This window comes from Bombus flavifrons, chromosome 11 (genome assembly GCF_040668555.2).
Source record: "Bombus flavifrons isolate JBK064 chromosome 11, iyBomFlav1_principal, whole genome shotgun sequence".
Classification (NCBI taxonomy): Eukaryota; Metazoa; Arthropoda; class Insecta; order Hymenoptera; family Apidae; genus Bombus; species Bombus flavifrons.
In genome coordinates, this window is record NC_138452.1 from 520838 (window position 1) to 548744 (window position 27907).

The window sequence follows — 27907 nt, forward strand, 5'->3', positions numbered from 1 at the left end:
AGGCAGCAATAAATATTTATATAGTTACAAAATTGGTCCTTTAATTCGATAAAAAATACAGAAATTTAAATTTCTGTTCATATCCCTATACGAATTCTATATTATAAAAGAATCTCTCTAGTCGATATAAAATTGTGCACATAAGCACGCGTATGTGCAATAAACCAGTACATTTGTTGGAAAACGGAACAGAAGTCGCCAACGCGTCCTATTCAGTGAATTATTAATTGAACGAAATATCAAAGAGTAACATCTAGTTGAGAATCGCTGTAACGTCTTCTGCTGCACGTCAATGCCCGAACTGTCAAGATCGTTCTACCACCATCTACTATAACTCGCAATAAGCTTGTTTAGCGTGGAAGATATTGCTTTTTCATAAGATAAATTCGTGTTTAGCATCTTGTGACGCATCACAGGCACTGGTGCCGCGCGATTAGTCAGCGCCAGTCACTGACTAGCGCGGTACATACTTTCGGAGTTGACGGACTGACGTCGTAGTCGAGTGCAAATGACTACATGTCAAAGTCAGTGAGCGGCGTACTTTAAGTGTACTTTCTACCGGTGGAGCTGGATTTCCTCCGATTGAATAAAAATGTTGGCTCTCATCAATCGAATTTTGGATTGGTTTAAATCCCTCTTTTGGAAAGAGGAGATGGAACTCACTCTTGTTGGCTTGCAATACAGTGGAAAAACCACCTTCGTAAATGTTATAGCGGTACGAAAATTTGCTTTCATTGTTACAATTTAACGATTGGTATTCCTATTCCCGTTTTTATTAAATAAAACGTACCATGCTCATTTGAAAATCACTAAATCGTCATATTTTACCATGATAAAAGAACAAAACGTGCACCGTTTTGGTTAGATTCTATATTTCATTCGGGATAACTTTGTAACTGATGTAAACCTTGCACCCGCCCTAATATAAAGATTTAAAATTACATATCTTTGCAATCATTTTCTGGGAAACGAACTTGATTGTTGTCGTTTTCTTTTGTTCCTTAATTTTAGATAGAATAGTGACCAATTCATGAGCAGTTTAATAAAATTATACATTAGTTTTTTCATAACATTAACATATTTGTTATTTTGAAACATTTTCTGTATTTTATCACTGTATTATTTTATATTCTGTAATGAAACAAGTATACACCTATTTCTCATAGAATATAATCTTTTTCAGTCAGGACAATTCAGCGAAGATATGATCCCAACTGTTGGTTTTAATATGCGTAAAATAACAAAAGGCAATGTAACTATAAAGGTATGGGATATTGGAGGTCAACCAAGGTTTAGATCAATGTGGGAAAGATATTGCAGAGGAGTGAATGCAATAGTATATATGGTAGATGCAGCTGATTCTGAAAAAATAGAAGCAAGTCGCAATGAATTACACAATCTATTAGACAAACCTCAGCTATCTGGTATACCAGTGCTGGTTCTTGGTAACAAAAGGGACTTACCTCTTGCTTTGGATGAAAATGGGCTTATAGAAAGAATGTATGTTTGTTATTTAAAAAATTATAGTCGTAGCAGTGAGTAAATAATAAATGTATGTCATATAAATACTTTCTATTTCAGGAATTTATCAGCAATTCAAGATCGTGAGATCTGTTGCTATAGCATTTCATGCAAAGAGAAAGACAATATTGATATAACATTGCAGTGGCTTATAGCACATTCTAAAAGTGGTGTTCGTTAATATGTGTAACTAATTTTATGTACTTACTCATCTTTATCGAAAAGCCCAAAATATTGATAGAATGGGGATCAAATGTGCAAGGGAGTGTTGAGTAATGATTTTATTCTAAATTGAGTGATTAATTATTGTAGACACTTTTTTTAAACCTAAGCTTTAGCTGTTATCTATTCAGTCACATAAAAATCATAGAAAGTTTGATAAAGGAAAAAAACAAAGAAATTATGCTTAAACCAAATATGCTCATGCAAATGATAACAAGACACATACATCCTGCAAGCACCTTAGAAATAAGTAACAATTTTTTATATTATGTTTTCAGATAATCAATTTAAGTAACAGTGCTGTTATTCTAACTTAAATCCTTCAAGAAAAAATAGCATTTAATGGTTAATGTAGAAATGATGATAGCTAGTACGAATACAAGCGCAAAATAATATCAATTATCATATAGTACACATTTTTGAAACTATTTAATTAAGATTAATAGATCACAACATAGAGATATGAACAATTGATTGCTATATGTACACGAATATGATGCTAAGTAAACTTGTATAATTAATGGAGAATTATTAACAATATTATATCAATTTATTACGATCCTTAAAGTATGACAGTTGTGTTATGTATATACACACACATACACGTATACATACATATATATACATACATATAAAAAGGAATAAAACAATGTAATCCATTTTTTAAATGGAAGCTTGCCTTTGATAAAATTTTTATTATCATTGGAAAATAAAAACAATAAAATGTTGTATGTTTTTAAAACAATAATATAGAATTTTAAGCTATGTTATCTTATCCAGTGCAGAAACGTTATTGGTTGATATGCATGACGTCATAGCACTATCGATTGTGTATTGTCGAAAGTCGATTCATCTTTAGCGAGTTTATTTACTGTCCTATATAGTTTGTGTAAGTGTAAGTATAATTGTATGTACAAGATTATCCACTTAACTTTCGAGTTTCGACCCACGCTCGCCAGAACATATGAGAATGCCAACAGCGTAACATAAACGCTTATGATATAGTCAAATGTAGCACACCATCTATGAGCAGTTGCTAAAAGTACAATTAAACGAAAACACAGAGCGATTTGGGTGTCACCGAAGGACTTTAAATTTGACATCACAATGAGGAGAAAACGATTTTCGCAGCCAACTTTGTTCCTATATATAACTTAACTTTTTTTTTATTAATAACTGATATCTTGGATTATGCTTACCTGAAATCCTATTACAACGTAATTTTTTTTTATTTAAAATTATATTCAACTATCAAAGTTATTAGCAAATTACAACGAAATGGTTCACAATCTTACATCGAGGCCCTTTTTCTATTTCATCATTTTCTTCTACGTTGTACTTCAAAATTTGTTAACAACCACTTTCTAGAAATTGACCGCTATTACCTGATTTTGATCGCTCTGTTCTGAATACATCGAACGTAAGAATAAGGAACAAGGAGAGCAATTGAGATACAAGACACCTCCCAGACTAAATGTCTAAATATGAATCCTGTGAAGTGTTTTGTTATATCTCAATTGCCTTCTTATTCTTACATTCGACGCATTCAAACAATCGTGTTCCAAATTTCACAATTTCTGAAGAATCAATTTTTTCAGTGATTCTAGGAGCATCCGAAAAAGAGCTTTCCGTTAAACCTGAAGAAGATCCGCACCCGAGAATGGAAGCCCGAGACGAGGAGCACTTAGGATTTCCTCAACGGCGAAAATTTATTTATTTTCTTTATTTTTTGTTAATAAATTGCTATATTCTGACATTTCTAACCCTGCTTTATATGTGTCATCGTTCAAAAATATAGAAAAAAATTAATTGTCATTCTTACAATTGCCTATCTCGGGTAGAATAATAAATATGAACTTTTCCATAGAACCATACAATTAAATAGGTTCTTGTAGCGTAGAATTCAATATGTTCATATCTATACTAGCGTGTATCCAAACAGAGCAAATCCCTAACTTTAAGTTTAAATACATAGATTCTCATATATGCTAAGGTTCAACCAAACAGGGCAGATCCCTACTTTTATAGGTTCTTGTACATGCTAATTTCAATTTAAACTCAGCACTTGGCCGCATGGTGTAGCACCTGTACTGTGAAACAACTAAAACTACGGGCGTGAGCACTCTCATTTCCTCTCTGATAGTATACATAATCAGCTATAACCTGAGAACATTTTATAAGTAAGAACAACAATACATTAAATAATAAATATTTATTTAAAAATTAACATGCGAGCAACAACTGATGATGATCCATATGCTCATGTAGCAAAAGGACCATTGAAACTAAAAAATGATCAAAGTGTGATTAAAAAGTATGTATCTGACAAATCTTATTTTTAGATTAAGTTTAGTTACATTGACAGTTACTAAATATGTAGATCAAAATTTACGTATAATCCTTAAATTGTTAATAATGCAATTATTATTTTTTTAATAGAAAAAAGAATAAAGAAGGTAAAAAGAAGAAGTTAGTAGAAGTGACAAAAATTACGGAAGAAGAACAATCTAAGGTAATAGAAATTAAACGAACAAAAGCTGAAATAGCATTTCAAAAGATGCAAGAGAAGATGGTAAGCAATTATTTAATTGATAGTCTCATATTATAAGATAAGGTAATATAATATAACTCTACAATATTACTTGCAGCAAACTGAACGAATAAAACAAAAGGCTTCAATGACACACAAACAACGGGTAGAAGAATTTAACAGACATTTAGACAGTTTAACAGAACACTTTGATATACCAAAAGTCAGCTGGACAAAATAAATTCTTTCTATGCTTTATGTTATACTATATTTATACATAAAATTTAAACATAAATAATGTAATACTTAATTACATTAGATTATTCTTAGATAAAATTTTTCATAAAATTATTCTTTATTGTAAATTTTTTTATAAAAGTACATTAATTATTAAATTCAGATTCATAAAAAATTGTAATTGTAAAATGGATGGATTCTTCTCACTAAAGCTTATTGTTATTCTATTAATTAATAAAAGATATAATTTTTAAGTATAAGGCACATTTTGTTAATGCACTTAATATTGTAACATATATATAATGAGTAGTATATATTACAATGTATAGTAAATATCTCTTTGAATTTAAGATATACAATAAATAAGTGCATTATGTATATGTATATTTGTCTCTAATTATTCATGTCTAATAAACGATATGTACACATATGGACGGAACTGATTAATAAAAGGGGTTAATATACTATGTTTCAACCAGCGGTATATGAATCATACCTATTGTTAAAAATAAGAATGAATATAAAAATGAAATTTTTATACTTCCACTACCATAATGAAATATTTTTATATAATTTTCCGTTACGACCCAAGGATTACTCCCGTCATCGAAATACATTGGACATTGATCACGTTCTCTTTCATATTCCTAAATTTAATCATAAAATATATTTAGAATTATGCATAATGCATTAAATAAACTTATAGAGGCAGTTTGTATTACCTGCAACTCTAACGCAACTGCGGCACCTTCAGTATAATTACTGCTTGTAACATCTTGTTTAAGATCACAGAATGGTCCAATAGCTTGAGACATGAGAACTTTATTTAAATCTGCTCTTTGATATACCCAGCAACGATATTTACTAAAAGGATCTAACTCGTCGTAGGTTATTAAATATGATTTTAAATTTTCTTTCCAAAATCCAATACATTGCATTTTGTAATCCGGGAGACCTATATTTAAAAAGAACATGTGGAATATGTTATTTTTTTTACTATATTATATATATATATATATACTATTCTACTATAGCAATTTACGCTTACTGTAGATATCCACAGGTCTTCCTAAATGATCTACTGATAAACAATAGGTTTCATCAATGGCAATTTCCTTTTGGTCAGTATCACATACAGAAAAATCTGAAATATTTTGTTTGCAATAAATATTTGGACGTGGAGACTTTGTAACACCCCCTAAAATTCTAGTTTCAAATAAAACATCTCCTTTTTGAGCAAACATGTATTTCCCGGCCACTGGACAGCGTACTGGTACGGGATTCTTAGCTAAAGGCACAACAAATATTAATAGAACCTAGCTAGCATTAGATATATAGAAAAAGTATTTTATACTGACCTAAGAATAAATCATATTTCCAAGCTTCCTTGTTAGGGAACTGAACCCAAGAACAAACTGTATGGAAATCATCTTTAATAACTGCAATACCACGTCGATATCTGATAATGTTATGATGTCGACGTACAAAGTCAAAGCATACATAATCTTTTTGACTAAAAATGAAAATTAATTAAATATTGAAGCATAACATTTATCAATTACATTAAACATCCATACCATCCATCAACAGTTAATCTAGCCATCATCACCCTGGTATCCCTCGATTCGCGACAAACATAAATCGTACGTCTATAACGACCTTCATCAGGATACCAAGTTTCAATTATATGCGTTTCGTTAATGAAAATATCTGCATCAATATTGGCAGTGTTTATCCATTGTCCGCTCATATCTTCTGGTAGTCTGCATCCTGGCTCTACTACTTCTGCTTTGACGGGTGTTACCCTTAATCGTTCTGGACTTTTCTCAACTGTCTTTAACGTATTACATTCTGCAGTAATAGATACACCAATGTAAAGATCATCATCGCGATTCTTTAGGAAACATCGGTATTTTTCGTCTTTTCTAGATTCTTTCGTATTTGCAACCGCGAAAAAATGATTTTTATCAACAAACCAATCTCCCAAACAACTGTATTCTACCACTGAAATAGAAAATGGAATATTATTTGAATTTTACAAGAAAGAACTTAGCAAAATAGTATTAACTCCTAATTTAACAAAATACATTACCTCCTTCAAAAGTATTCTTCATACCAGCGCATTGTTTGTACGTTATGTTGAATTTTTGATTAGTTATCAAAAATTGTGTTCCGGCAGTTTGACATGATCTAATTTGAGCATCTGGATGATTGCATTCTCCTGTAAATCTGAATCGATTCTGTAATAATAAAAAAATGGATAAATTTTGTGTATACTATTGTACAAATGTACTATTAAATGTATACCTGATAGGCAAACTGCCACACTCCTTCAAGAGAAGATCTACAGTTTACTGGGACATAATTCTCTGAAAATAGTGTTACTAACTGTTGGTCAGGACGTAACCCTTTACATACATTTTCCACATTTGGCTCAACACCACTGGGTAGATTCACACAATATGCTAAATCATAAGCATGCAGTATTAATGTATTTTATATACAGATATTTTAATTAATTCCTTTAAATTTATTATATATACTTTACCTTCAAGTTTTTCTAATACATTTACAGTTCTAACAATTAATTTAACACAGTGATAACAGGTTTCGTGTTGAAACACAAATGTATAATTAACATGATACTCTTCTATCATATCAACGCATCTGCCACGATCAGTCATTGTTTCAGCATTTATTTCTGTTAAAGTGTTCCTTCCATTTTCCCAAGAAAACCAAGATCCTCTAATAACTAATGGAATTTGACAAGAACCTGATTGTTGAATGGAATACACAACTAAAGAAACATAAACATAAAAAAAATATGAAATTGTTGTCATTTATATTGAATTGTTTATATGTTGTTAAATATATTAAAAATTATATCATTTGTAATATAATGTCACAAAAATATTGAATATTCAATAGAGTAATTAATTATATATTTTTTTAGTATATTTATTTTTTAACTTAAAAATGTTTTTATATAAAGTTTTTAACTTTTAAATACAGAATTAAAAGTGGAATTTTGTATACACATAAGTAATTTACAAATCACTAAAATTTACCTTGGCATATAAAATATAAACCAAATAAAAATAAATGTAATCGTTTAATCATCTTGTCATTAAATTTTGTTTAATAAATTTTATAAGTAAAAAAATGTATGTTTTGTATACATATAACTGATATGTAATTAATCACAAAAAAATTTACGCTCAGTGCCCAACCCACTTGTGAATCATACATATGCTGCCCTCTGAAAATGAATGTACTATTTAAACTTGAATTAACCCATACAAATTAATGTGTTACTTATTTGTTAAAATTAAATATATATTGGTTTTTGAAACAAATATTCAATATCTTTGTTATTGAATTATAGACGCAATAAAAATGAGTAAAAGTTAATGTAGGAAATACAATATTTTCTACAACTAAAATTTAAAGTAGGAATATTTAGGGTTAAGATATTTAATTCATTTCTTAAAAGTTTCAAATATTAAGGTTTTGAACAAATATTTTTGTTTTTACATATTATATACATTTTGTTAGAAATCAAATCTTAATAAATCGTTTCGTACAAGAAAAATATTATGTAAGTACAAAAAAATTTGTTTTATATAATATTCGTAATTTAAATAAAAATGTAATGCGAGCATTAGTAAGTACATGTCACTCAATACTTAATATAAATCGTTGAATTAGTGATATTCTTCCAGAAAGTAATATTTTTTGTATAGGGAAATTTATCTAAACAGTATATTGTATGTCTAAATAATTGTATAGAGAAATCTTTTATATATTTACTAAATATTGTTTGATTAAAATTAATTTCTAATGTCTTCTAACTATTTGTGAATAAATCTTATAAATTTAAGCGATTGTATTGTGAATTAATTTCATATTTTATTACTTTTAATTTTATTGTTGCTTTTTGTGAAAACATAAACTTTATAAATCAACATTATATACATTATCAAGAACAATGACAAATGCAGAAATTGTTAAAAATATGTCAGACTGGGAACCATTGCGACTGACATATATTAAACCATCATTTAATACTCAAGAATCAACTTTGGCAGCACGACGAGATTTATGGCACAAATTCATTTTATTTGGCATAGGACAATATAAAGCAACAGAAGTGTTGAGAACAATTATTGTTGCTTGTGAACCTGAAATTATATTACCCATTATGTATAAAGAGGAAAGTCCCAACAAAAGTACATTCCTGACAAAATGTAGCTGCAGCGCTATTGAAAATCTTGTAAAGCAAGGTTTATGCATAACATTGTCAAATGGGCAAGAATTACACATTGATATTATATTGGGATATACAGATTCTCAAAGTTTACAATTGAATCCTAATAGAGTTATAGCACAGGCACTTTATTATAGGTATGAACCTACAAAAAAGGTATTGAACCTTGATGATTTTGAAAATGAAAAGTCATTAAACTCTATATATTGTCCCATATCTTTACCTAAAATATTACACTTTGTTTTAAGATGTACTAAAATGGGTATTTTAAGCAATAATCGTGATTCACGGTTACCAGTTAGAGAACTGACTTTAAGATATAATCAAATTACAGGCATTGTCTTTTTTGAAAAATTTTTTAATTATCATTTAACCAAATTAGACTTACGTCATAATCAAATCACAGATGTGGAATACTTACGCTATTTTAGTGAGTTTAAAATAAGTGAACTTTGGTTGGATGGGAATCCACTATGTGCAAAATACAGCAAGTGTCAAGATTATGTGCAAGCAGTAAAAAATGTTTTTCCTCATTTGCAAAAATTGGATGGAATTGTAATAGGTATGGAACAAAAGTTTGTTCCTAATATTCAAAGTAACTTTCTAAGAGATGGTACAAATACTTGTTTGATCAAACAATTTGTGAAGCATTTTTTCACATTATATGATCAAGATGATAGACAAGTGATGAATGGTTTATATGACAGAGATGCACTTTATTCTATGACTCTGGGACCTGTTTCAAATTACATTCATAAACAGCTAACTAAGACGTTTGTTACAAACAGAAATTTGCTAAAATTTGTTGATTATGCAAAGTGCCAAGAATTTTTATTACGTGGACCAGAAAAAATCATTTCTGCGCTCAGAAATCAACCGCCTACGATACATCACTTTAAAACATTTTGTATAGATTTATTGTATGAAGGAGAGATTCACATTGCAATTTCTGTGCAAGGAATGTTCTCATTTCGAGACATTCACCAATGTCCTCCAATGTTTTTCAATAGAACTTTTATGATTATGAAAAAAGAAGATAATGAATATTGCATTACTAATGATCAGTGTTATCTTGACGGAACACCTGCTAATGGCACTTTGTCAGGAAACAGTGAAATAAGGTTTGAATCAAAAGGTGCTCCAAAATTTATTCCAACAGTGTTTAGTGTTTCTGAAAAAGAACAATTACTTACATTTTTACATGAATTGACTACAATGAATATGAAATTTTGTCACCAATATCTTGAAGATGCCAACTGGGATATTAGAACTGCTATTGTGACATTTATGAATATGTATACAGTCAACAATGTGCCACCTGAAGCTTTTCTATAATATGTACTTTACTGTATAATATTTATATAATATAGATATCATTATTTGTTACATGCTTGTAATATAACAAGAAAATTGTATAATTGTACTATAAATTTGTACCTATGTAAAATATTAAATTAGTTTTATTTTATATAAATACAGAAAAAATTCATTTTCAACTTCATATAATAATTTCATTAATATTATTTTTAAAAATATATTACTACCTGAATAAAACAAGTGCCATTTTTATAAAAAAAATCTTTATTTCATTTTATACAAAATATAAAATTACAATTTTCATGATATTAACAACCTTGTTGTGTATTTAGCAGAGCAATGGTTTTATTTATATATGGTATAGTATTCACATTTGAATTTACTCCTAATTCAAATACTTTTTGCATTAACGGTAAAGCGTGTTCTGAAATAAAATATAATTTATCAGAATACAATATATATTATCAAAACAGGTACTAGAATAAACTAAAGAGAAATATACCTTGCATACATAATACAATTTCTGGTAACTTCTCTAAAGCTGACATTAATATATCAGCTCTAGAACTGTCCAAACACCTTTGAAATGCAGACAAGATATTTGCATTTGATGCTGGGCGATGTTTTAATGCTCTTGCTAATAATGTATGAGCAAGAGATCTTATGTTACTTTGTGGAGATACAAGTAATTCTGCTATATTGTCTGTTATAGATTCCAAAACTGAAGGTTTTCGTGATGACAAATGCTCAATTTCTTGAAGAGCGCTAAATACATCTAAAGCATAATATTAAAATTTGTATATTCTAATATTATAACGATATTTAAATTGAAATTAAATCGTATTTTCTAATCATACCTTCACCTTGCAGTTTAGATAATGTAGTTAACAATGAAGGCCAATGCTGTGGAATAATGGATTCTGTCGGAGGTGCAGTAGGAGGAACAGTAATTAAAATCTCCTCTATGTCTTCTCCTTCTCTTGGCATTGGAATGCCTGATACAAGCGTTCTAAGTGTAACTAGATTTGGATAATGTACCTGCAATTCACTATATGTAAGTGTAAGCTGATATCTGAAATTCATAGAAGAAATTATAATTACTACTTACTGTAGAGCCTGAGCATGTTTCTGCAAATATTTCAATGCCCTTTGTGCATTATAAGAGATGTATGCTTGTAGTAATGTAATAAATCTATTTAAGAGTGGTATAAGGTCTTTTACTGGACCATAATTCTGAAAATAAAACAGATTAGCTATTTTTAATTTGATTCATATTAATAATATATAAATATTCCTTTACACACTTGAAAGCACTGAAAGTAATTCTCCAGTGTATCTTCCAAAGCAGTCTGATGTTCTTCACTAAACAAATGTGGTTGTAGTAATTCCAGTAATCCCATTATTTGTACAAAAAGATTTAGATGATGACCTGCTCTAAATTGACTAAAATCCAAATAAGATCTTCCCATTAGTGACGACGCTAACATTGGAAGTTGTCGTAACACTAAAATAGGATGCACAGCAGCCATTTTTCGGGCGCATAATTCGAAGTCTTGAGACCTAGAATTCCATGACTTTTGCCGTGGTGTTGCTGCTAGTGCAGTTAACAAAGAATGACTCATACAATCTAACACCGAACCCGTCCATTTTGTAATTTTTGCTCCTCCAACAAACTTTTTAGTTTGAAATGTGTCTAAGTAACATATTACTTTAGGTATTTTCATGTACATGTGTAACAAGAATTGATGGACCATATCTGAATCAATACTAAAAAATAAAAGAGAAATATTTAGAAAACTTCTATTAAAAAAGAAAACTTACTTTTTTTTTAAGCTTAGTTTCTGCAAGAAAAACTTAATACTACATTAAACTGGACATACTCTGAGTCATTCATCATACGTGCAGCCAAATATTTTACTACACTGGCTACCAAATGATCGTCTGTAGAAATACAGTGTAGTAATAAATCAAGACGAGAATCCATTCGAGCAAGTGCAATGTTTCTGTTTTGACAATTATATATGATAACAGCTTCTGCAACTATATACGCTACAAGTGTTAGTAACTGTTTCTCATGTAAAAGTAAAATATTTTCTGGAACATAATGTTTTGGCGTGAACTTGTCTCTGCCTTGCCAGAGTTTTGGATTACAAGTTAATGCCCACAAGAAGTCTAAAACAGCTGTCGGATCATACCTATGAAAATAACATTATATTACCTTCATATATTTTTTAAATTATTTTTTACTTACCCATCATCACATTTATCTAATAAATGTCCAACACATTTGTACAAAGTTGCCCAACTTGCCCTATGCGTCAATAAAGTTAACAAATAGGGCCTAAATGAATGTGAACTCATAACATTGTTATCAACTTTCATTTGTATCTTCGTTTTCCCAAATAAAAGTTTCATTTGGAGAGTAGGACATGTTCCAATTAATTCTGGTTCAACAGATGCTAACCAATCGATTAGTACACCAGTTCGTGGCTTTAAAATGCCTTCATTACTATCATTCACTAGTAATCTTGCCATTGCTTCAACAAGAACGTCGGTTTTCTGTTGTTTCAGACAAATATTTAATAACTTACGTCCAACTGCTTCCAAATTCACTGGATCCGTGCTTTCTAAAATAGATCCGGGATCCCGATTTTGCATCAACATCGTTAATTCCATGCTTTTTGGCGTTTTGGTTAATTGCACGTTTGCAAAGTCTCTTAAAATAGATAGAACTGGTGCTTTTACATCTCCTATCAGCTGTATCAAGTTTAGACACATATTACGGGCTAATTCAACCACTTGTTTCGAAGTCGATGGCTTTTTTAAAGGCAACAATATTACTCGCATTAGGGTGCAAGAATACTGAGGCATGTGAACAAGCGAGGCTAAGAATTGTTTAACTTGCATTGAACTTAATACACTACATATATGTTGTATTGCTAACACAGCAGCTCCACTTTCTTTAGCAGATTTCTGCAAATCTTTTGCTAAGGTTTTATGTAATCGGCGATATGCATCTACCTTTTGATTCATTGGTATATTTTCGATAAATAATCTATTGATTAAATGTGGGACATCCGTTTTAACAGAAGATTGTATGACAGATTGTATTTGAACTACAGCACTTAGAGGTAAAGGTTCCTGTAATTGTGCGATAGTTACAGCATTTTCATCAGGTAACTCTGGCTCCATCAATTGTAAAACCTGTACAAAGACTAGTCCACCCGTTGCCCCTCTTCTGTGTTGAACTTCAACTAATTGTGCCATATACGTCTTATCGAGTACTGCTTCACCAACAGAACTCGGGTCAATTTGCACACCAGTATCCAATGTATGGAGTAATTTAGTCATTGAAGGAACAGGAATACCGAAGCTCTGAATAAAAAGAACCAGTTGTTGTGGTTCCAAATCTTTAAGAGCTGCGTCAATTAAACGTGGTACACTACTCCTAATCATTCTTAGTTTTAACCAATCAGGTATTAATAAAGCTTCTTCGCTTGTATCAACGAGGAAAGCTTTTGGTGGTTCTGTATTCAATGGAAACCAAGTTTCAAGTAAAGCATCAAACAATACATCATCATCAGAGTCGTACGTTAATAAGATTATCATAGCATGAACAACTAAAATATGCATAGTACACTCTTCTCCTGTACTCCATTGTACTAATATCTGGTCTTGACTTTCAGACCAGGTATATTCCTCTGCTCGTGGAGATCGAGCTTTTTCTAGATAATTACAGAAAATCACCATGAAAGCATGCAAAGTCTGTTTAGCTGCTTTATTTGGTGGATTATCAATTTCTGGTTGCGGTAGAATAGCTGCTATAATCGTACTTCGTTCGACTACTAATTGAGCTATTTCGTTAACTAAATCAGTTAAATCGGGTAAATCATCGTCTGTAGTATGCGCAGCAAGATAAGATATGTACGCATGTACAAGATCTGGGTTATTTTCGACTTGACATGCACCTCGAAGAGCAGTAGAAACTAAAGATCGTACTGATAAGAAATGAGGTATGGACGGTAATTTGCGAAGAAGCCAGATCTCCCTAAAACAAATAGTTTCATTAGTTTTAAACTTGAAGAAGCATTATTAAAAGTGAACTTATGAAATTACTTTTCATTCTCTCCATCTATATCCATAGGTTCCTCTTCAGTAGGTATTGATCCAAGTACCATCTTCAAACCTGTAATTGCTTGAAGGCGACTGCCAGTTTGTTGACTGCTCAGTCTTCTTAAGAAATATTCTAAAACCTCGTAAGCATGTTGTCGATCCTGTTCGGGATCAGTTAATAACATTTGAAGATGGGCTAATAGCTGTTGTTGTCGTGGTTGCTTCTCCACAGCTTGAGTACTAGTAGATAATAAAAATTCACAAAGACACTGTACAGGTAATTGACTAAGAGATCCCTCGCTATTTTGTACAAGATCTGCTAGCCATGGCATACTCTGAGACGAACTTTGTTGTTGTCTTTGTATTATATCTAATAAGAAATCTGGTTTACGAGATCGACAAAGTAAATGTCCCAACCTATGAGACACATTTAATGATTGTATTTGTTCCAATACTGCTGGAGGTGGTCTCCTAGCAATTCCAGTTGGTTCCATAGTCATTAGTTGTGATAGTAATAAACTGTTTTGTTCTGATATTTGTATTCTTGTTGATGCAGCAGCTAAGTGCGATTCGTATTCTAATATTTCTTGTTTCTCTATAGCTTCAACTTGCAATTCTTTCGAACGTTCTTGCTCTATTATTTCTGGTAATGCCATCGTTGGTGGTGGATAGGAGAAATGACTATAAGAAATAACACATTAAAAGAGATCTGTTAAGAAAGAATATAAGTATTTTTCTCTGCAAGATTACACAAAAATTTAAACTTACTTCGTAATGCACATTTCCATTAGAGTCCGTAAAATGGGATACCTCTTCCATGCAACAGCACCAATAGTAGAAGGATTGTGAGCAGCCAGTATTAATAACATTATCCACCCTTTCCAATATAAATTTGATATTGCCAAAGTAGGTGGTACATAGCTAAATAAAGTGAAATAAACAATTAATATGAATTTTTACTGAACTGAATTTTACTTTAAATTTATAATATTATTAAAATCTGTAAATACTTTGACGGTATGTTTATAGTTCCTGGTGGCTGATAAATGCACAAGTTAAAAATAAGTTCAATTATATCCAATTTATCAGCTTGTAATGTCGGGAAACTCTCAGTTGAGTTAGCTGCAGCTCGTCTAACTAATTGATCCACCAAATCTAATGTTTCTGAATGAGTAATGCCATTTTCCTAAAAGACAAGGTATACAACACAAACTATTATACTAGAGAGACATGCTATAAAAATAAATAAATTTATCATTTTAGATATATACTTTTGAAAAACCAATCAGTAATAGTCTTAACAATGTATTCTGTAATAATGGAACATCCGAAATAAGACGTAAATAAAATACTCTATCAGATTCGGGTGGCCAATTATCTAATTTATAATACTGCTCTGGTGGTTCAAGCAGTAAAATTTTATGTAAGGCATGAAGGAGCTCATTTTTCCCAATGGCGTACATCTGTGGCGCCGAATTCTGTAGCCATAACACGGCTTCGAATTGTATTGTCGCTACCATGTTCTGAAATTGATGTAATAAAGCTATATCTTTTTTATCACCTCTTTGTGCTAATGCTGCAGCTTCTTTAACTTGTGGGCTGATAGCTAGTAACATACATAAGCACAATAAATCTGCAATTGAAATGAAGACTCGTTCTTTGAATTCAAAATTAAGCAACTGTTGCGCTATATCCTGTCTTTCGGACATCAATGTACGCGCAAAAATAAGTAAATTAATATCGTGTCGGCAAACACGTACGATTTCTCTGAGTAAAGCACGTAAAGGTCTCAGATAATCTTCTCGGTTCATTAATAAATCCTGAAATATTTCTGCAAGTAACTTAGCCGCTTGCTCGGATAAAGTTTGAAACATTACACCTATCATTGGCATATTATTTGGATTTCTTGCATTAGATAATTCGTTATAAATTGTATGTTTTAAGATAGTACATAAATTTTCAGGGTGCAAGCCGATTAATTCCTTTACGCCATTTAGATATAAATTAATTACAGCTTTAGTTTTCAATCTCATTTTTACTAATTGACTTATAACTTCAACATCTCTTTGTGTATGAGAAGTACAATTGTAACAAATATAACTCAGTAATTCTTGGGCAGGTCTCATTAGTTTCGGATTATGCAACCATACTTCTAATCTTGGAACGGCGATATTTCTGATTTCTACAAAACCACAGGCCGAAGAAAGTAATTTTAGAAAGTTTTTGGTAATTGACTCTGGTTGTCGTCTATTCAACTGTTCTTTCACAGCTTCAAGAACAATGAACTCTATGTTCTCTATACAATGAGTGTATCTAGGAGTAATAGGAAACTCTATTTTTTCTTTGTCACCAGAAAACTGTACAGATGAAGATCCTGGATCTTCATCGTCAATTGTAGATGGACTATGACAATCTCGTGGTGTTAATACAGATAGTTCTGGTTGTAGGACACTTTTTGGTGGATGCCTTGTATTAAATCCTGTTAAAATATTATCTACAAAACCTTTGCATTCTTCATGATCAACCCATACTCTTTCACCTAAAGCATCCTCAATGTATAGCTAGGAAAAGAATAATAAAAATTAATTCTAAATTAAATGTTACATATAACTAATAAGCATTAATATAATATATCTGTGAACAACCTTAACAAAGATTTCTGGCCAATTTCTTTTATCATGAAACCCCTTCATTAACAAATTAGCTGCAAGTACAGGAACTAATGGGTTTCCTTTCGTTTTATAATTATGTCCTTGATCCCGTTTCAATAAAGAGGATAGTGCGTGTAATATACAATCATTTGAAAACATAGAAGGACGAATTTTTGCTAAGTATAATAATCCCATGTATACCAATGTATCAGGTTTCCACTTCTGATTTTTAAGTGTTTTTATAGCACCACAAATAATGCCTACAACTTTGTCACCTTCATCATTATCATTAGCTTCTAGGACCATTGGAACAAAATCTGCTGGATCAGTATCTATGGCTACCAACTCCCAAGCTTCAGCACTTGAGAATGGTGGTCGTTGATGAGAAACATGTGCAGCAAGTTTAGGTTTCTTTTGTGGGATGTATTGAAAAGATTGAAGTGATCCTGATGGTGTTTCTCTTTTTCTGTCAGTTCCTACATAATTTTTTATATATTAGATAAATAAATTGTATCATAAATTTTCTTTAATTTTCTTCAAATTTGTCTGGACATATATTAAAATAACAATCTTTTATTTACCAGAAGTTGAAGTATTACTACTTTGCTTAGAATGAATAACACCTGGTCTTTTAACATCAGAATTTTCATTACGCGAACCTTTGGATCCAAGTGCAAATAAATCAGAAGGATGCTGAGCAATCTTACTTTTTGCACCTCTGCCAATTCCTGCCTTTCCACGATCCATTATGATATTTGTATCTTTTAAGTTTATGAAAATAGAAAGCGTAGTTAATAATCACTGACACACTGTTCACTTTTTGGATAAAATAGATATATAGAATCATCATAATATAATATTCAGAATTATCATAAAATAATAATAAATAAATATTTGAAAATATTTCGTATTAAACTAACCTATGCAACATTTATAACACGAAATTCCAAAAATTTCTTTTCCGGAAAATATATCTAATATAATACATTACTAGCAATATTAGGTACATGAAGTAATTTATTACAATTGAAAATGTAGATATAATATTATTTTCCTATGTCAATAAATTAATGTTCTTCCAAACAGAACACTTTCGGCCAGCAACAGTAGCAGACATACACAGTCACCACTATCGATATCGTTTTGCTAAAAATTCGATAAGATCGAATTGACAATTGGATCCGGTAATCATAAATTTAAACTAATGAGCAATAATTGCAAGGTCAAAAAATAAAAATAATATCGAACATTAACAATTTAATTTTTGCTTTTAAATGTACTTTTTATTGTTGAAATCTGTACTTACATTAATAAAAGAATAATGCATTTACGACTTAAATTTTTATCAATTTAACTCTAAATTCTAAGAATATTGCAATTAGTCATCAAGAAATCATTAAATAATGTATTAAACACGTATGCTGTTCTAAAACATACAATATTCAAATGTATTTTTTAGCATATGGAATTCAATATATTTATAGTCTTATCACGTTCTTGCTTATTGTATTGCATGCTTAAATGAACCAATCAGACCATAGAAAATTTAAATTTAAATGAGTGTTGAAGTTGAAGCAGTCGTCATTTCAAATGGCAGTTGCGATGTGCGGAGCGATATGCGGAGACGTAACAAATTAGTTAAAGACGAAGTAGTCACACACAAACATTCCTTTCAAAATTTTTATGCTACTTCGTCCAACATATTGATAAAGAAAAATGTTAAGCGATGTTAAGGTAGGAGTCAAATTGAGGCCTTTGATTCAACAAGAACAAGATGAAAATTTATCAATGCAATGGATCGTAAAGGGAAATTCGATTGTTTCATTAGATCAAGAGACAAACAAGTGGAGGGATAATGAATTTCAGTTTGGTATGTGTCAATAATTGCAATGCTGTTTTAATTTTTATTCTTTCATATATACAGGAATAATTATCAAAATATAACCTACTTATCTTTTTAATGAAAGATTATATTTTTATTAAGAATATTAATTACTAGAAATGTAAAAGTTTCATTAATTGTCAAACAACTAGTTGATAATTGTTTGTTGATATACTAAATTATGTTAAACATTATTATTATAAATCACTGAATATATAATTAATATTTATTTATATAAAATAGGTAATAGAATTATAAACATTCATGCATTATGATATTTATAACCTACATTTTTTTCTATTATATACATTTCAAGAAAGGAGAAAATTTATTCAGTAATAAGTTTAATTATTGAATGTTAATAATTTTCATTTATATAAGTAAATTTATATATTATGTTATAGTTTCATTTACATAGTAAGCAATATTTACTCTGTAGTATTTATTATTATTATAGTATTAATTTTTAATATTTTTTTTATAGATTATAGCTTTGATGTAAATACAAGAAATTCCAAAGTATTTGATAGTATTATAAAATCTATTGTTGATGCTACTATAGATGGTTTCAATGGAACAATATTTTTTTATGGTCAGTTTCATTCTGGCAAAACATACACAGTGACAGGCACTTCAGAAGATCCAGGCATAATACCACTTACTGCTGAATACATATTTAATGCTATTTCAAATATCATTCAATGTGAATTTTTATTAAGGTTTGCATTAAAAATTATTTTTAGATTGTACATTTTTATTTATTTTTATTATTATTTATTTTATTTATTCTTTTCTAGGGTATCTTATTTAGAAATTTATGATGAGAAAATAAATGACTTATTAGATAAAAACCAAATTGATTTAGAATTATATAAAGATAACAATGAACAAATAATTGTTAAATGTACAGAAAAAATTACAAATTCTTCAGGTGATATGTTATCTATAATGAAAGAAGGAATTAAGAATAAACATATTAATAGTCATAGTATATTTCAAATTGTAAGATTACATAGAATATTTTATATATATATATATATATATATATATATATATATATATATATATATACACACACTTTATTGTAATATTTAGTGTAATAGATACACATACTTTTTAGATAATTGAAAGTCAACAAATTGAAGGAGATTCAAACAATATTGTACAATTATCACAATTAAATTTGGTAGATCTTGCTGGTTTTACAAAAGTTCATTGTACAAAAGGTATTGAAGAACATCAAACTGATATATCTCTTTTTACTCTAGAATCAATAATTACACAAATAAGTAAGTCACAAAATGCCCAGGAACATATTGATTATCATAATAGTAAATTAACAGAATTACTGCAGTCATCATTAAGTGGCAATGCTTTAATAGCTGTAATATGTACAGTAACACCTGTTGCTTTAGAGGAAACATATTACACTCTATTGTTAGTATGCTATTTTTACAATGCCATTTATAACTTTACATGTATTAGAATATTATTTTTGATATTTAGGTTTGCATCACATACTAAAAAAATTAAAACTAAACCACAAAAAAACGAAGTTATGTTTGATGCATCGCTTCTTCATTATGCAAAACAAGTGAAATTAGAGGTTTGTACAATTAATTGTAATTTTATTTTAAAAATTAACCCATGTTTTTATGACAATTGCTGTGCTATATTGGAATTATTTCATTAGCAAATAAGAAATGGAAACTCATCTATAGAAGTAGAAGAAGTAGAATCTAAAAAACTACAACAGAAATGTCACTTGTTAGAAGAACATATAAAATTATTAAAGACTCGAACTATTTCTGGATATGAAAAAAATTGTGAAAAAGCACTTAACTATAAGTCTAAAAGGAGAGAAATTTGGTATAATCCTGGAATGATCAAACCGTATTTCCCTGTATTTCATACTCAAACTTGCTTACCAACAATAAAAGAAATTTCACCTGAGAAACTACATAAAAAAAACATTATGCAATCAGTTGACACAAATGAAAGTAAATTTATTACATTGTGCAATTTGTTTTTCATAATGTTCTTTATTACTTAAAAATTTAGCTGACTTTGCATTTTCAGCATTTCAGACAGATCTTGAATCAGAAGCAATTGATTATGAAGTAGACTATGAAATCAAAGTGAATGATAATATTGGAAATGAACATGTTAAATGTATGAAAAGTGATAATTTATTTCTAATGCCAGAAACACAAGATACTTTGATACAAACTTCTAGGTATATATTTTTCATTGTTAAAATATTGTCTATTACAATTTAATGTTTCCTCTTATCTGCAACAGAAATCAAATATGTCCTTCTACACCGAAAAGTGTTTTACGGGAATGTATCGTGGACCTGACAACGCAACTTACTGAACTTCGTGAATTTACAACTTTAGAGAAACAACTAACGTGTGAAGGAAACCATTGTTGCAAACATGTAAGTGCAAATAATATTTATATGCCTATGTCTTAAAATATTCTTTAATTTTATACATATATATTTTTATGATTTTGCATCTTTATCAAGAACATAGAAGAACAAGCGGAAATACAGTTTGTTTGTGATGGTTTTAAAAATAACAGAATTGATAAATGTTCTCTAAATTATGTAATAGAATTAGAAGAAGAGAAAGATAAATTAGCAGTGGAGGTAAAGTTAAAAAGTCAAGAATTGGCCGAAATAAAGGATGATGTTCGAAGCCTTAAATTAGATATAGAAAAATTTGAAAAAACTATTTATTTATTAACAAATGAAAATATGGAAATGTCAAATAAATTGTCCGTTGAGAACGAACGTTCGAAAGAAACTGAATTAAATTTTCAAACAACAATTACTGAGCTTTACACACAGATTTCGAAAATTACGGAAGAAAAGATTAATTTAGAAGGCGATATAACAGTCTTAAATGAACAATTAGAATCATTTCGCTCAAAAACCGTAGGAGAATACAATAATGAGCAATTACTAATTGAACATCAAAATAAAATTGATGCATTGAAAACAGAAAATATTGAATTATCAACTATTATTGCAGATAAAAATAAGGAACTTGAAAATGTTAAAGAAAGTAAATCACTATTATATGACCATGATTGTATTTATAAGGATAAAGTTACATTATTGACTGAAAAAAATAAATGTTTAATGCAAGAAAATAATGAACTTTCCTCTGATCTAATAGATAAAATTGAGGAAAGTGATATATTGAAAGAACAGTGTGATATTTTGAACAATAAAATGATTTTAATAAAAAACGTAGATTCCAAAAACGATATAGAACAATTAAGATTGGAAAACAATATTTTAAAAGCTAAGATAGCAGAATTAAAAATGAAAATAACAATATTAACTAATGAAAATGCAAAGATTTCCAATAATCTATTAGAAAGTATGGAGGATATTGATAACCCATGCAATGAAAAAGTAAATAACAATTCATTGCATTCATCTATAGTACCTGATAATCCTGAAAAGTCAAATGAGACTATGGAGAAAATATTACAAGGAGAAAATTACGAGGAACTGTCAAATAAAGTTATAGTATTACAGGACAAAGTTAGTCATCTATCTCGTTTAAATAAAAAATTAAGTGATTTAAAATTATCATCCTGTGGTCAATGTGAACATTTAAAAAAGATAAGTGAGAGTCGTAGAGCTTTTAAACTTGAAGCAAAAATTTTAAATCACAAATTGGAAGACTTACAAAAAAAGTTCAATCAGAAATGTGAGGATACTGAAGCATTAAAACTTAAGGTTAATCAAGAGTTGAATGTAAGTTTTACTGATACATCCTTGAACACTAGTTTTGTAGATAGAATGAATGTAAGCTTTGTAGAGGAGAAGGTTCAACACTTAAATAACGAATTACGGACTTTGAAGCATGACCACGATGAACTTTCAGTTTCATATATAAAAAAATGTGACGAACTTGAAAAGCTTCATAATGAAACGAAAATCGAGCACCTTCAAAATAATATCGAACAAGTGAAAAAAGATATAGATGAAATAAAGAAAAATAGTGCACATTTTGTTTCTATGCTTAGTAAATTTAGGACGCGAAAAGAAAACTTATTAGACCAAATCAATACACTAAGAAGCGATAATGAAGCGTTACAACAAACAGTAGCAGAAAAAGAGATATTAGCAGCTACAGCTACAGAGAAAGCTGAAATTCTTGAGAATGAATTATCATGTATGAATAAAGAACTCGAACAGTTTTTCGTGAAAGAAAAACTAACGCAGACCGAAAAAATGACACTAGAAATACAATTAGAAGGTTTAAAGGTTGAAAATGAAAATAAAGGTAATCTTATTACTAAATTAAATAGAACGACTGGTGATTTGAATGAATGTATATTATCACTGAAACATGAATTAGATTTAACAACAAACCAAAAAAAGGAATTAACTATATTAACTGAAAATATTAAATGTAAATATAAAAATGAATTAGAACTTCTAAAAAAGCAATGTGATAAATTAGAACAGGAAAAACAAAAAAGTATAGAAACAGAAAAACATGTAACACTGCGAGTAAACGAATTAGAGTCATATATAAGAAAGCTTAAAATAGATTTGGGAAAACAAAAAAACTTACATTGTGAGTTAAATACTATTAAGGAACGTATGATCAAAGAATTAAAGTCATTTAAATTGAATTCTTTAGATTTTTTAAATAAAACTGCAGACGAAATTTTCATCATTTTTTTGCAAACGATCATGTTGAAAGAAGAAGAAGTAATTAAAGAAATAAGAGAATTACTCGAAAAAGACAAACTAAAATTAGAGGATGAAAAGCGGCAAAGTGCAGATGCTGAAAAACGCGCAGTGTTGTGGGCTAAAGAATTGGAAATAGAAAATGAAAAATTACATGTTGATTTAACAAAAACGGAGTGTTTATGTATAAAAAAGCAAGATGAAATTAACCAATTAAAACACCTTATGAAAGAAAGTAATCATGAAAAAGAGATACTTAAAGAAAAAATGGAAGTGCTAGAAACTGATTTCAATAATTTACAAAGCGAGTTTGACAAACAATGTAAAGTAGATATTCAACAGAAAGGACAAGCATCTATTGTTGCACAAAAACGAGAAAAACAAGTACAAGAAGCTCTTAAATACAAAGAAATTGAACTTCAGTCTAATATGAAATCTGAAAAGGAACGGTATGAAAAGAAAATAGAAGAGTTACTTTGCACTATAGAAATCCATAAAACAAAAAATCTAGAATTGAAAAACAATATTGAAGGGCTTGAAGCTAATGAAAAACAATTGAAAAATATTATAGAAGCAAATTCCTCAGAACTGAAAGTAACCAATCAAGCTATTTATAAAATAACACTTGATTTTGAACATCTCACAGAAGCTTATAACGAATTAAACCGCGATGTAAAAGAAAAAGCGTCTCGAATTGAAAACATCACAGCACTTTTGAAAGACAAATGTGACATGCTATCCGAATATAAAACTAAATTCGAAACTATTATACCAGATTATGAAATACTACAAAATCAAGTTAAAGAAAGAAAAGAAAGCATAGAACGATATAAAGAAGAAATAGAAAGATTGAAAATGGAAAAGGAAAAACAAATTGAAGAAATCAAAGATAAATTAAATTCAGAAGAAATAAAAAATACCGGATTAAATAAACAATTAAACGAATTAAATAGCAAAAATATTGCTTTGATAGAAGAATTAGATAACTTAAAAGAAGTACGTGAACAATTGCGACAAGTAAATGCAAAATTAGAAAGAAAAATTAGAAATAGTACAAGTAAAATAAAAGCTGAAGCAGACATGGAAGAATTAAAGGATGTAAACAAAAGGTTGCAAAATAACTTGGAAGGTGCAAGTAACCGTATAATTGAACTGCAGGAAAGCAAAAATAAAACTTTCAAAGAATTAGTTAATTTAAAAAATCAATATGAATTACTGTCCCAAGAAAATGCTGAACTAAAGAAAACTTTATCGTTACACAAATCCAGAGAAAATACTTTATATTTATTTGCAGAAGATAGTAAATATGATATACTTCTTCAAGAAAAGAATAAAATTGCACTACAATTAGAAGGTAAAAAATTATTATTGTCACAAAAAGACAAAGAGATTGCAGAATATGTAAGTCAAATCAATGATTTGATTATTAAAAAAAAAGAACTTGATAACCAATTAAAAGATAAAATGTACATTCAGCAAGCTGAAAATAAATTGGTTAAAGAATTAACGAAAAAGTTAACAACTTTAGAAGAAGAAAATAATGAAATGAAAGATCAACTTAAAACGTTCAAAACAATGACGCAAACTAACATAAAACAGGTAGGAGGTACAAAGTTAGACAATGAAAAATTTATTGATACTCTGAAAAAAAGGAATTCGGAATTACAAATTAAATTTAATGAGCATCAAACTGAATTAGAACTAAAAAGCAACAATAGTGATTCAAGATCTACTAGTCCAGCTTTTGAAAACAACAGAAGAAGACATAGCAGAAATGAGATATTTAATCAAAGAAGACAATTAGAAGATGTAATAATTGATACAGATCCCAGTGAAGATAGACAAACATGTCAAGTATTAAGAAAAAAAATTCATGAGTTAGAATTGCAACTAGTAACAAAACATGGACAAATTTCAGCATTAGAAATCCAAATCCAGAGTGAAAATTTTCCTTATCTACAAAAATGTAAAGAATTGCAGGAACTTCTGCTCACATCTCGTAAAAAGGTGTGTATAATACCAATCTTTTTCAATCTACTTTTAGGAAATAAAATTGATCAAATTAATGAAAATTAAAAATACATTTTTTTTTTAGAATGCTGAACTTAGTTCTGAGGTAAGAAAACTTCAAAGGACTCTAAACGACATTAACGCGTGGGAATGTGACATATGTAGACGATGGCGAATTAATAGAAGAGAACAAGCATGCCAAACATTTAGTAATGCGCAGCAACTTTTTACGATAAATAACGAAATAATTAAGGTAAGTAAAAATATAAAGTAATTTTATATAAAAAACAATCATAACAACTGTGCAGGATGATACAAAAATAACGAAATTGGAAAAAGAGAAAGCAATAATAAAAGATGTATGTCGTGCACGATGCCGACAAATAAAAGAATTGGAGGATAAAGTAAGAGAATTAGAAGAAGCACAGACATCACATTTAAAGTGCATTGAATTTTTGAAAGAAAGATCTAATCAACAACATACTTCCATGGTGCACCTCAATAAACAATTTGACTTGGAAAAAAATATGAAACTGTGAGAAGCACAGTTCTTTAAATATGCTTTGCTTGAAACTAAACTATCAAGATTTCGTTTTTTTTTTCTGGTGGTCCTTAACTATTGGAATGAAACTAATATAATTTATTTATTTATATATGCAATGGGATGTACATGCATTATTATTTAGTGTAATTAGAACCAAAATTCAAGTGACATGTAAGTCACTATATTTGTGTAAACATGGAAAAGTAATTACTTTCTATTTTAAAACAGGATATTTATGTATTATTTATTAAATATTTGCACATATTATTCAAATTTTTTCATATGCATGTTATTTAGAATCTGCATGTTTATTCTTCAGATTTTCTATTTTTCTGCTATTTTTTGAATAATTAAAGTTTTGAAAAATTAAATTTATACATTATATATTTAATGTTTTCTACAGAGCAATGAAAGAAAAAGTTTCAGCCAATGTGTTAAAGCTTGCAAAGTCTTCAAATTATAGAAGAAGCATATGGAACTCTAATTAATAAAAATATCTTCCAAAAATTATAGCCTATGATATCGTTAAAAATATATGTAGGAAGGCTATCACTATTCAAGTATTACATTCATTCCTACTTTGTTAAGTTAATGTAAATAGTAACAATATTAAAGTATCTGCATTTCTGAGATATTATATTTTTGTACTTTCATAAAATAATGTAAATAGGGATAAACTAATTTTTATATGTACTCTGACGTAAAAAAGTGGCTATATTTATATATGTTGTATCATTCATGCCAACTTTATAATAAAACACAATCTGTGATTCTGTAAACTTTCATAATATAATTGCATTAATGTTAATATATATGGGGTATCTTAAAATTAATTGACCAAACCACAAAGGCTTAATCTACAGTCAAAAAGATGAAAAAAGTGTTATATAAAGTTTTTATTATATTACATATTATATTTCATAACTATTAATGACATGGAATTGTTACCACACGATAAAAGACATGTAACTACACGGACACAATAACACAGTCGACTTCTGTGTGCTATGATGAAAAATGCGTTATTACCTATTTCATGCATACAATATTTGTTTAAAATATAACAAAGTGTTTATTGACAAACTTTATATAACATCTCTTTCTTCTTTTTGACTGTAGATTAGAAGTTTTCACAGTATGGTCGTTTAAGTTTGGGACACTCTGTATATAAAATGTGCCATAAATTAATTATTGTTCCGAGTTCAAACTTAAATTATATAATATAATTGTGACGTAAAAAAGAAAAAGACATGTATATCAGATTTATTACTATAACAATTAAAACAATGAAGAAGTAATTAAGTTGTACTACATTAAATTCACTTACTAAACTATAAACAAAAAATATTAAGTGCTACAATTATTTCCCTTTCGCTTGAAGTATATACTTTAATGTAGTCATTACGAAGTACCAGAGAAGAAATGAAAGTGCTCACGCCCGTAGTTCTGGTTGTTTCATGTACAGGTGCTGCACCATGTGGTCATGTGCTGAGTTTAACTAAAATTAGCATACACAAGAACCTATAAAATTAGAGATCTGCCCTGTTTAGTCGTAATTTAGCATATATAAGAACCTATGTATTTAAGCTCAAAGTTAGGGATTCTGGTTGCACACTAGCATAGATAAGAACCTACTTAATCATACGGTTCTACGAAGTAGATTCTTATCTTAGGAAAAGAGACGAATTCAACGACCTTGCATATGAGGTGACTTACTTTTGTAAAATATTATAAATTCGTCAGTTCCTAAAAACTCAAGTGAGCCAGAGTTGATAGCTACCAGCTATTAGGTTGCTATAAACGCTGTAAACAAATATTGAATTTCATATCTTCCATGGTGTTTTTTAAATTACCAAACATTACTGAATCGTGGAAACTCACTTTAGTTGACAT

The 27907-nt window shown here is 29.3% G+C and overlaps 6 protein-coding genes across 10 annotated transcripts; 4 read left to right on the forward strand and 2 right to left on the reverse strand.

Moving 5' to 3' along the window:
* Positions 1 to 231: 231 nt before the first annotated feature.
* On the forward strand, positions 232 to 4057 carry Arl8 (ADP-ribosylation factor-like protein 8). Its single transcript, XM_069123166.1, has 4 exons — positions 232 to 715; positions 1184 to 1500; positions 1582 to 2638; positions 3342 to 4057. The coding sequence occupies exons 1-3, from the start codon at positions 593 to 595 to the stop codon at positions 1700 to 1702; spliced, it is 561 nt and encodes a 186-aa protein (XP_068979267.1). The 5' UTR covers positions 232 to 592; the 3' UTR covers positions 1703 to 2638; positions 3342 to 4057.
* On the forward strand, positions 3920 to 4770 carry LOC138184833 (protein FAM32A). The gene is made up of 3 exons (XM_069123167.1): positions 3920 to 4057; positions 4183 to 4315; positions 4392 to 4770. Exons 1-3 carry the CDS (start codon positions 3972 to 3974, stop codon positions 4512 to 4514), a joined length of 342 nt encoding a protein of 113 aa, XP_068979268.1. The 5' UTR covers positions 3920 to 3971; the 3' UTR covers positions 4515 to 4770.
* Positions 4718 to 7756, reverse strand: udt (protein undicht). The gene is made up of 9 exons (XM_069123149.1): positions 7579 to 7756; positions 7059 to 7307; positions 6818 to 6975; positions 6603 to 6750; positions 6088 to 6514; positions 5869 to 6023; positions 5559 to 5798; positions 5233 to 5465; positions 4718 to 5157 (listed from the first exon to the last, which is right to left on the reverse strand). The coding sequence occupies exons 1-9, from the start codon at positions 7628 to 7630 to the stop codon at positions 4975 to 4977; spliced, it is 1845 nt and encodes a 614-aa protein (XP_068979250.1). The 5' UTR covers positions 7631 to 7756; the 3' UTR covers positions 4718 to 4974.
* Positions 7757 to 7919: 163 nt separating this feature from the next.
* LOC138184828 (nuclear RNA export factor 2) lies at positions 7920 to 10941 on the forward strand. Its single transcript, XM_069123150.1, has one exon. It carries the CDS (start codon positions 8499 to 8501, stop codon positions 10110 to 10112), a length of 1614 nt encoding a protein of 537 aa, XP_068979251.1. The 5' UTR covers positions 7920 to 8498; the 3' UTR covers positions 10113 to 10941.
* IntS1 (integrator complex subunit 1) lies at positions 10341 to 27518 on the reverse strand. 3 transcript variants are annotated; one of them, XM_069123144.1, is made up of 14 exons: positions 27342 to 27518; positions 17440 to 17619; positions 16853 to 17334; positions 15479 to 16768; positions 15218 to 15393; positions 14976 to 15128; positions 14211 to 14888; positions 12346 to 14142; positions 11975 to 12289; positions 11399 to 11861; positions 11203 to 11327; positions 10952 to 11142; positions 10597 to 10869; positions 10341 to 10518 (listed from the first exon to the last, which is right to left on the reverse strand). In XM_069123144.1, the coding sequence occupies exons 2-14, from the start codon at positions 17603 to 17605 to the stop codon at positions 10403 to 10405; spliced, it is 6225 nt and encodes a 2074-aa protein (XP_068979245.1). In that variant the 5' UTR covers positions 17606 to 17619; positions 27342 to 27518; the 3' UTR covers positions 10341 to 10402. The 3 variants fall into 3 exon arrangements, with proteins under 3 accessions (XP_068979245.1, XP_068979244.1, XP_068979246.1); XM_069123143.1 differs by lacking the exon at positions 27342 to 27518 and adding an exon at positions 17779 to 18047; XM_069123145.1 differs by lacking the exons at positions 10341 to 10518; positions 10597 to 10869; positions 27342 to 27518 and adding an exon at positions 17779 to 18053 and having other exon boundaries at positions 10991 to 11132.
* LOC138184826 (uncharacterized) lies at positions 18422 to 27342 on the forward strand. Of its 3 annotated transcripts, XR_011174422.1 has the most exons (12): positions 18422 to 18728; positions 19225 to 19459; positions 19538 to 19742; positions 19861 to 20177; positions 20247 to 20346; positions 20434 to 20740; positions 20820 to 20976; positions 21042 to 21180; positions 21271 to 25467; positions 25556 to 25723; positions 25779 to 26185; positions 26418 to 27342. XR_011174422.1 is itself a non-coding variant. In XM_069123147.1 (11 exons), exons 1-11 carry the CDS (start codon positions 18575 to 18577, stop codon positions 26007 to 26009), a joined length of 6210 nt encoding a protein of 2069 aa, XP_068979248.1. In that variant the 5' UTR covers positions 18422 to 18574; the 3' UTR covers positions 26010 to 27342. The 3 variants fall into 3 exon arrangements, 2 of the variants coding, with proteins under 2 accessions (XP_068979248.1, XP_068979249.1); XM_069123147.1 differs by having other exon boundaries at positions 25779 to 27342; XM_069123148.1 differs by lacking the exons at positions 18422 to 18728; positions 19225 to 19459; positions 19538 to 19742 and having other exon boundaries at positions 19864 to 19926; positions 20009 to 20177; positions 25779 to 27342.
* Positions 27519 to 27907: the final 389 nt, after the last annotated feature.

Coding starts and splice junctions, on each gene's coding strand:
- LOC138184826 (XM_069123147.1), top strand. CDS start 18,575: ATGTTAAGCGATGTTAAGGTAGGAGTCAAATTGAGGCCTTTGATTCAA. Junction 18,729..19,224: donor GGATAATGAATTTCAGTTTG/GTATGTGTCAAT, acceptor TTTTTTTTATAG/ATTATAGCTTTGATGTAAAT. Junction 20,178..20,246: donor GAAACATATTACACTCTATT/GTTAGTATGCTA, acceptor TTTGATATTTAG/GTTTGCATCACATACTAAAA.
- Arl8 (XM_069123166.1), top strand. CDS start 593: ATGTTGGCTCTCATCAATCGAATTTTGGATTGGTTTAAATCCCTCTTT. Junction 716..1,183: donor CCTTCGTAAATGTTATAGCG/GTACGAAAATTT, acceptor AATCTTTTTCAG/TCAGGACAATTCAGCGAAGA. Junction 1,501..1,581: donor AATGGGCTTATAGAAAGAAT/GTATGTTTGTTA, acceptor TTTCTATTTCAG/GAATTTATCAGCAATTCAAG.
- LOC138184833 (XM_069123167.1), top strand. CDS start 3,972: ATGCGAGCAACAACTGATGATGATCCATATGCTCATGTAGCAAAAGGA. Junction 4,058..4,182: donor GATCAAAGTGTGATTAAAAA/GTATGTATCTGA, acceptor TTTTTTTAATAG/AAAAAAGAATAAAGAAGGTA. Junction 4,316..4,391: donor AAAAGATGCAAGAGAAGATG/GTAAGCAATTAT, acceptor TATTACTTGCAG/CAAACTGAACGAATAAAACA.
- udt (XM_069123149.1), bottom strand. CDS start 7,630: ATGATTAAACGATTACATTTATTTTTATTTGGTTTATATTTTATATGC. Junction 6,024..6,087: donor AGATTAACTGTTGATGGATG/GTATGGATGTTT, acceptor TTTCATTTTTAG/TCAAAAAGATTATGTATGCT. Junction 5,466..5,558: donor AAGACCTGTGGATATCTACA/GTAAGCGTAAAT, acceptor TTTTAAATATAG/GTCTCCCGGATTACAAAATG.
- IntS1 (XM_069123144.1), bottom strand. CDS start 17,605: ATGGATCGTGGAAAGGCAGGAATTGGCAGAGGTGCAAAAAGTAAGATT. Junction 16,769..16,852: donor GGCCAGAAATCTTTGTTAAG/GTTGTTCACAGA, acceptor TTCTTTTCCTAG/CTATACATTGAGGATGCTTT. Junction 11,143..11,202: donor AAACATGCTCAGGCTCTACA/GTAAGTAGTAAT, acceptor ACTTACATATAG/TGAATTGCAGGTACATTATC.
- LOC138184828 (XM_069123150.1), top strand. CDS start 8,499: ATGACAAATGCAGAAATTGTTAAAAATATGTCAGACTGGGAACCATTG.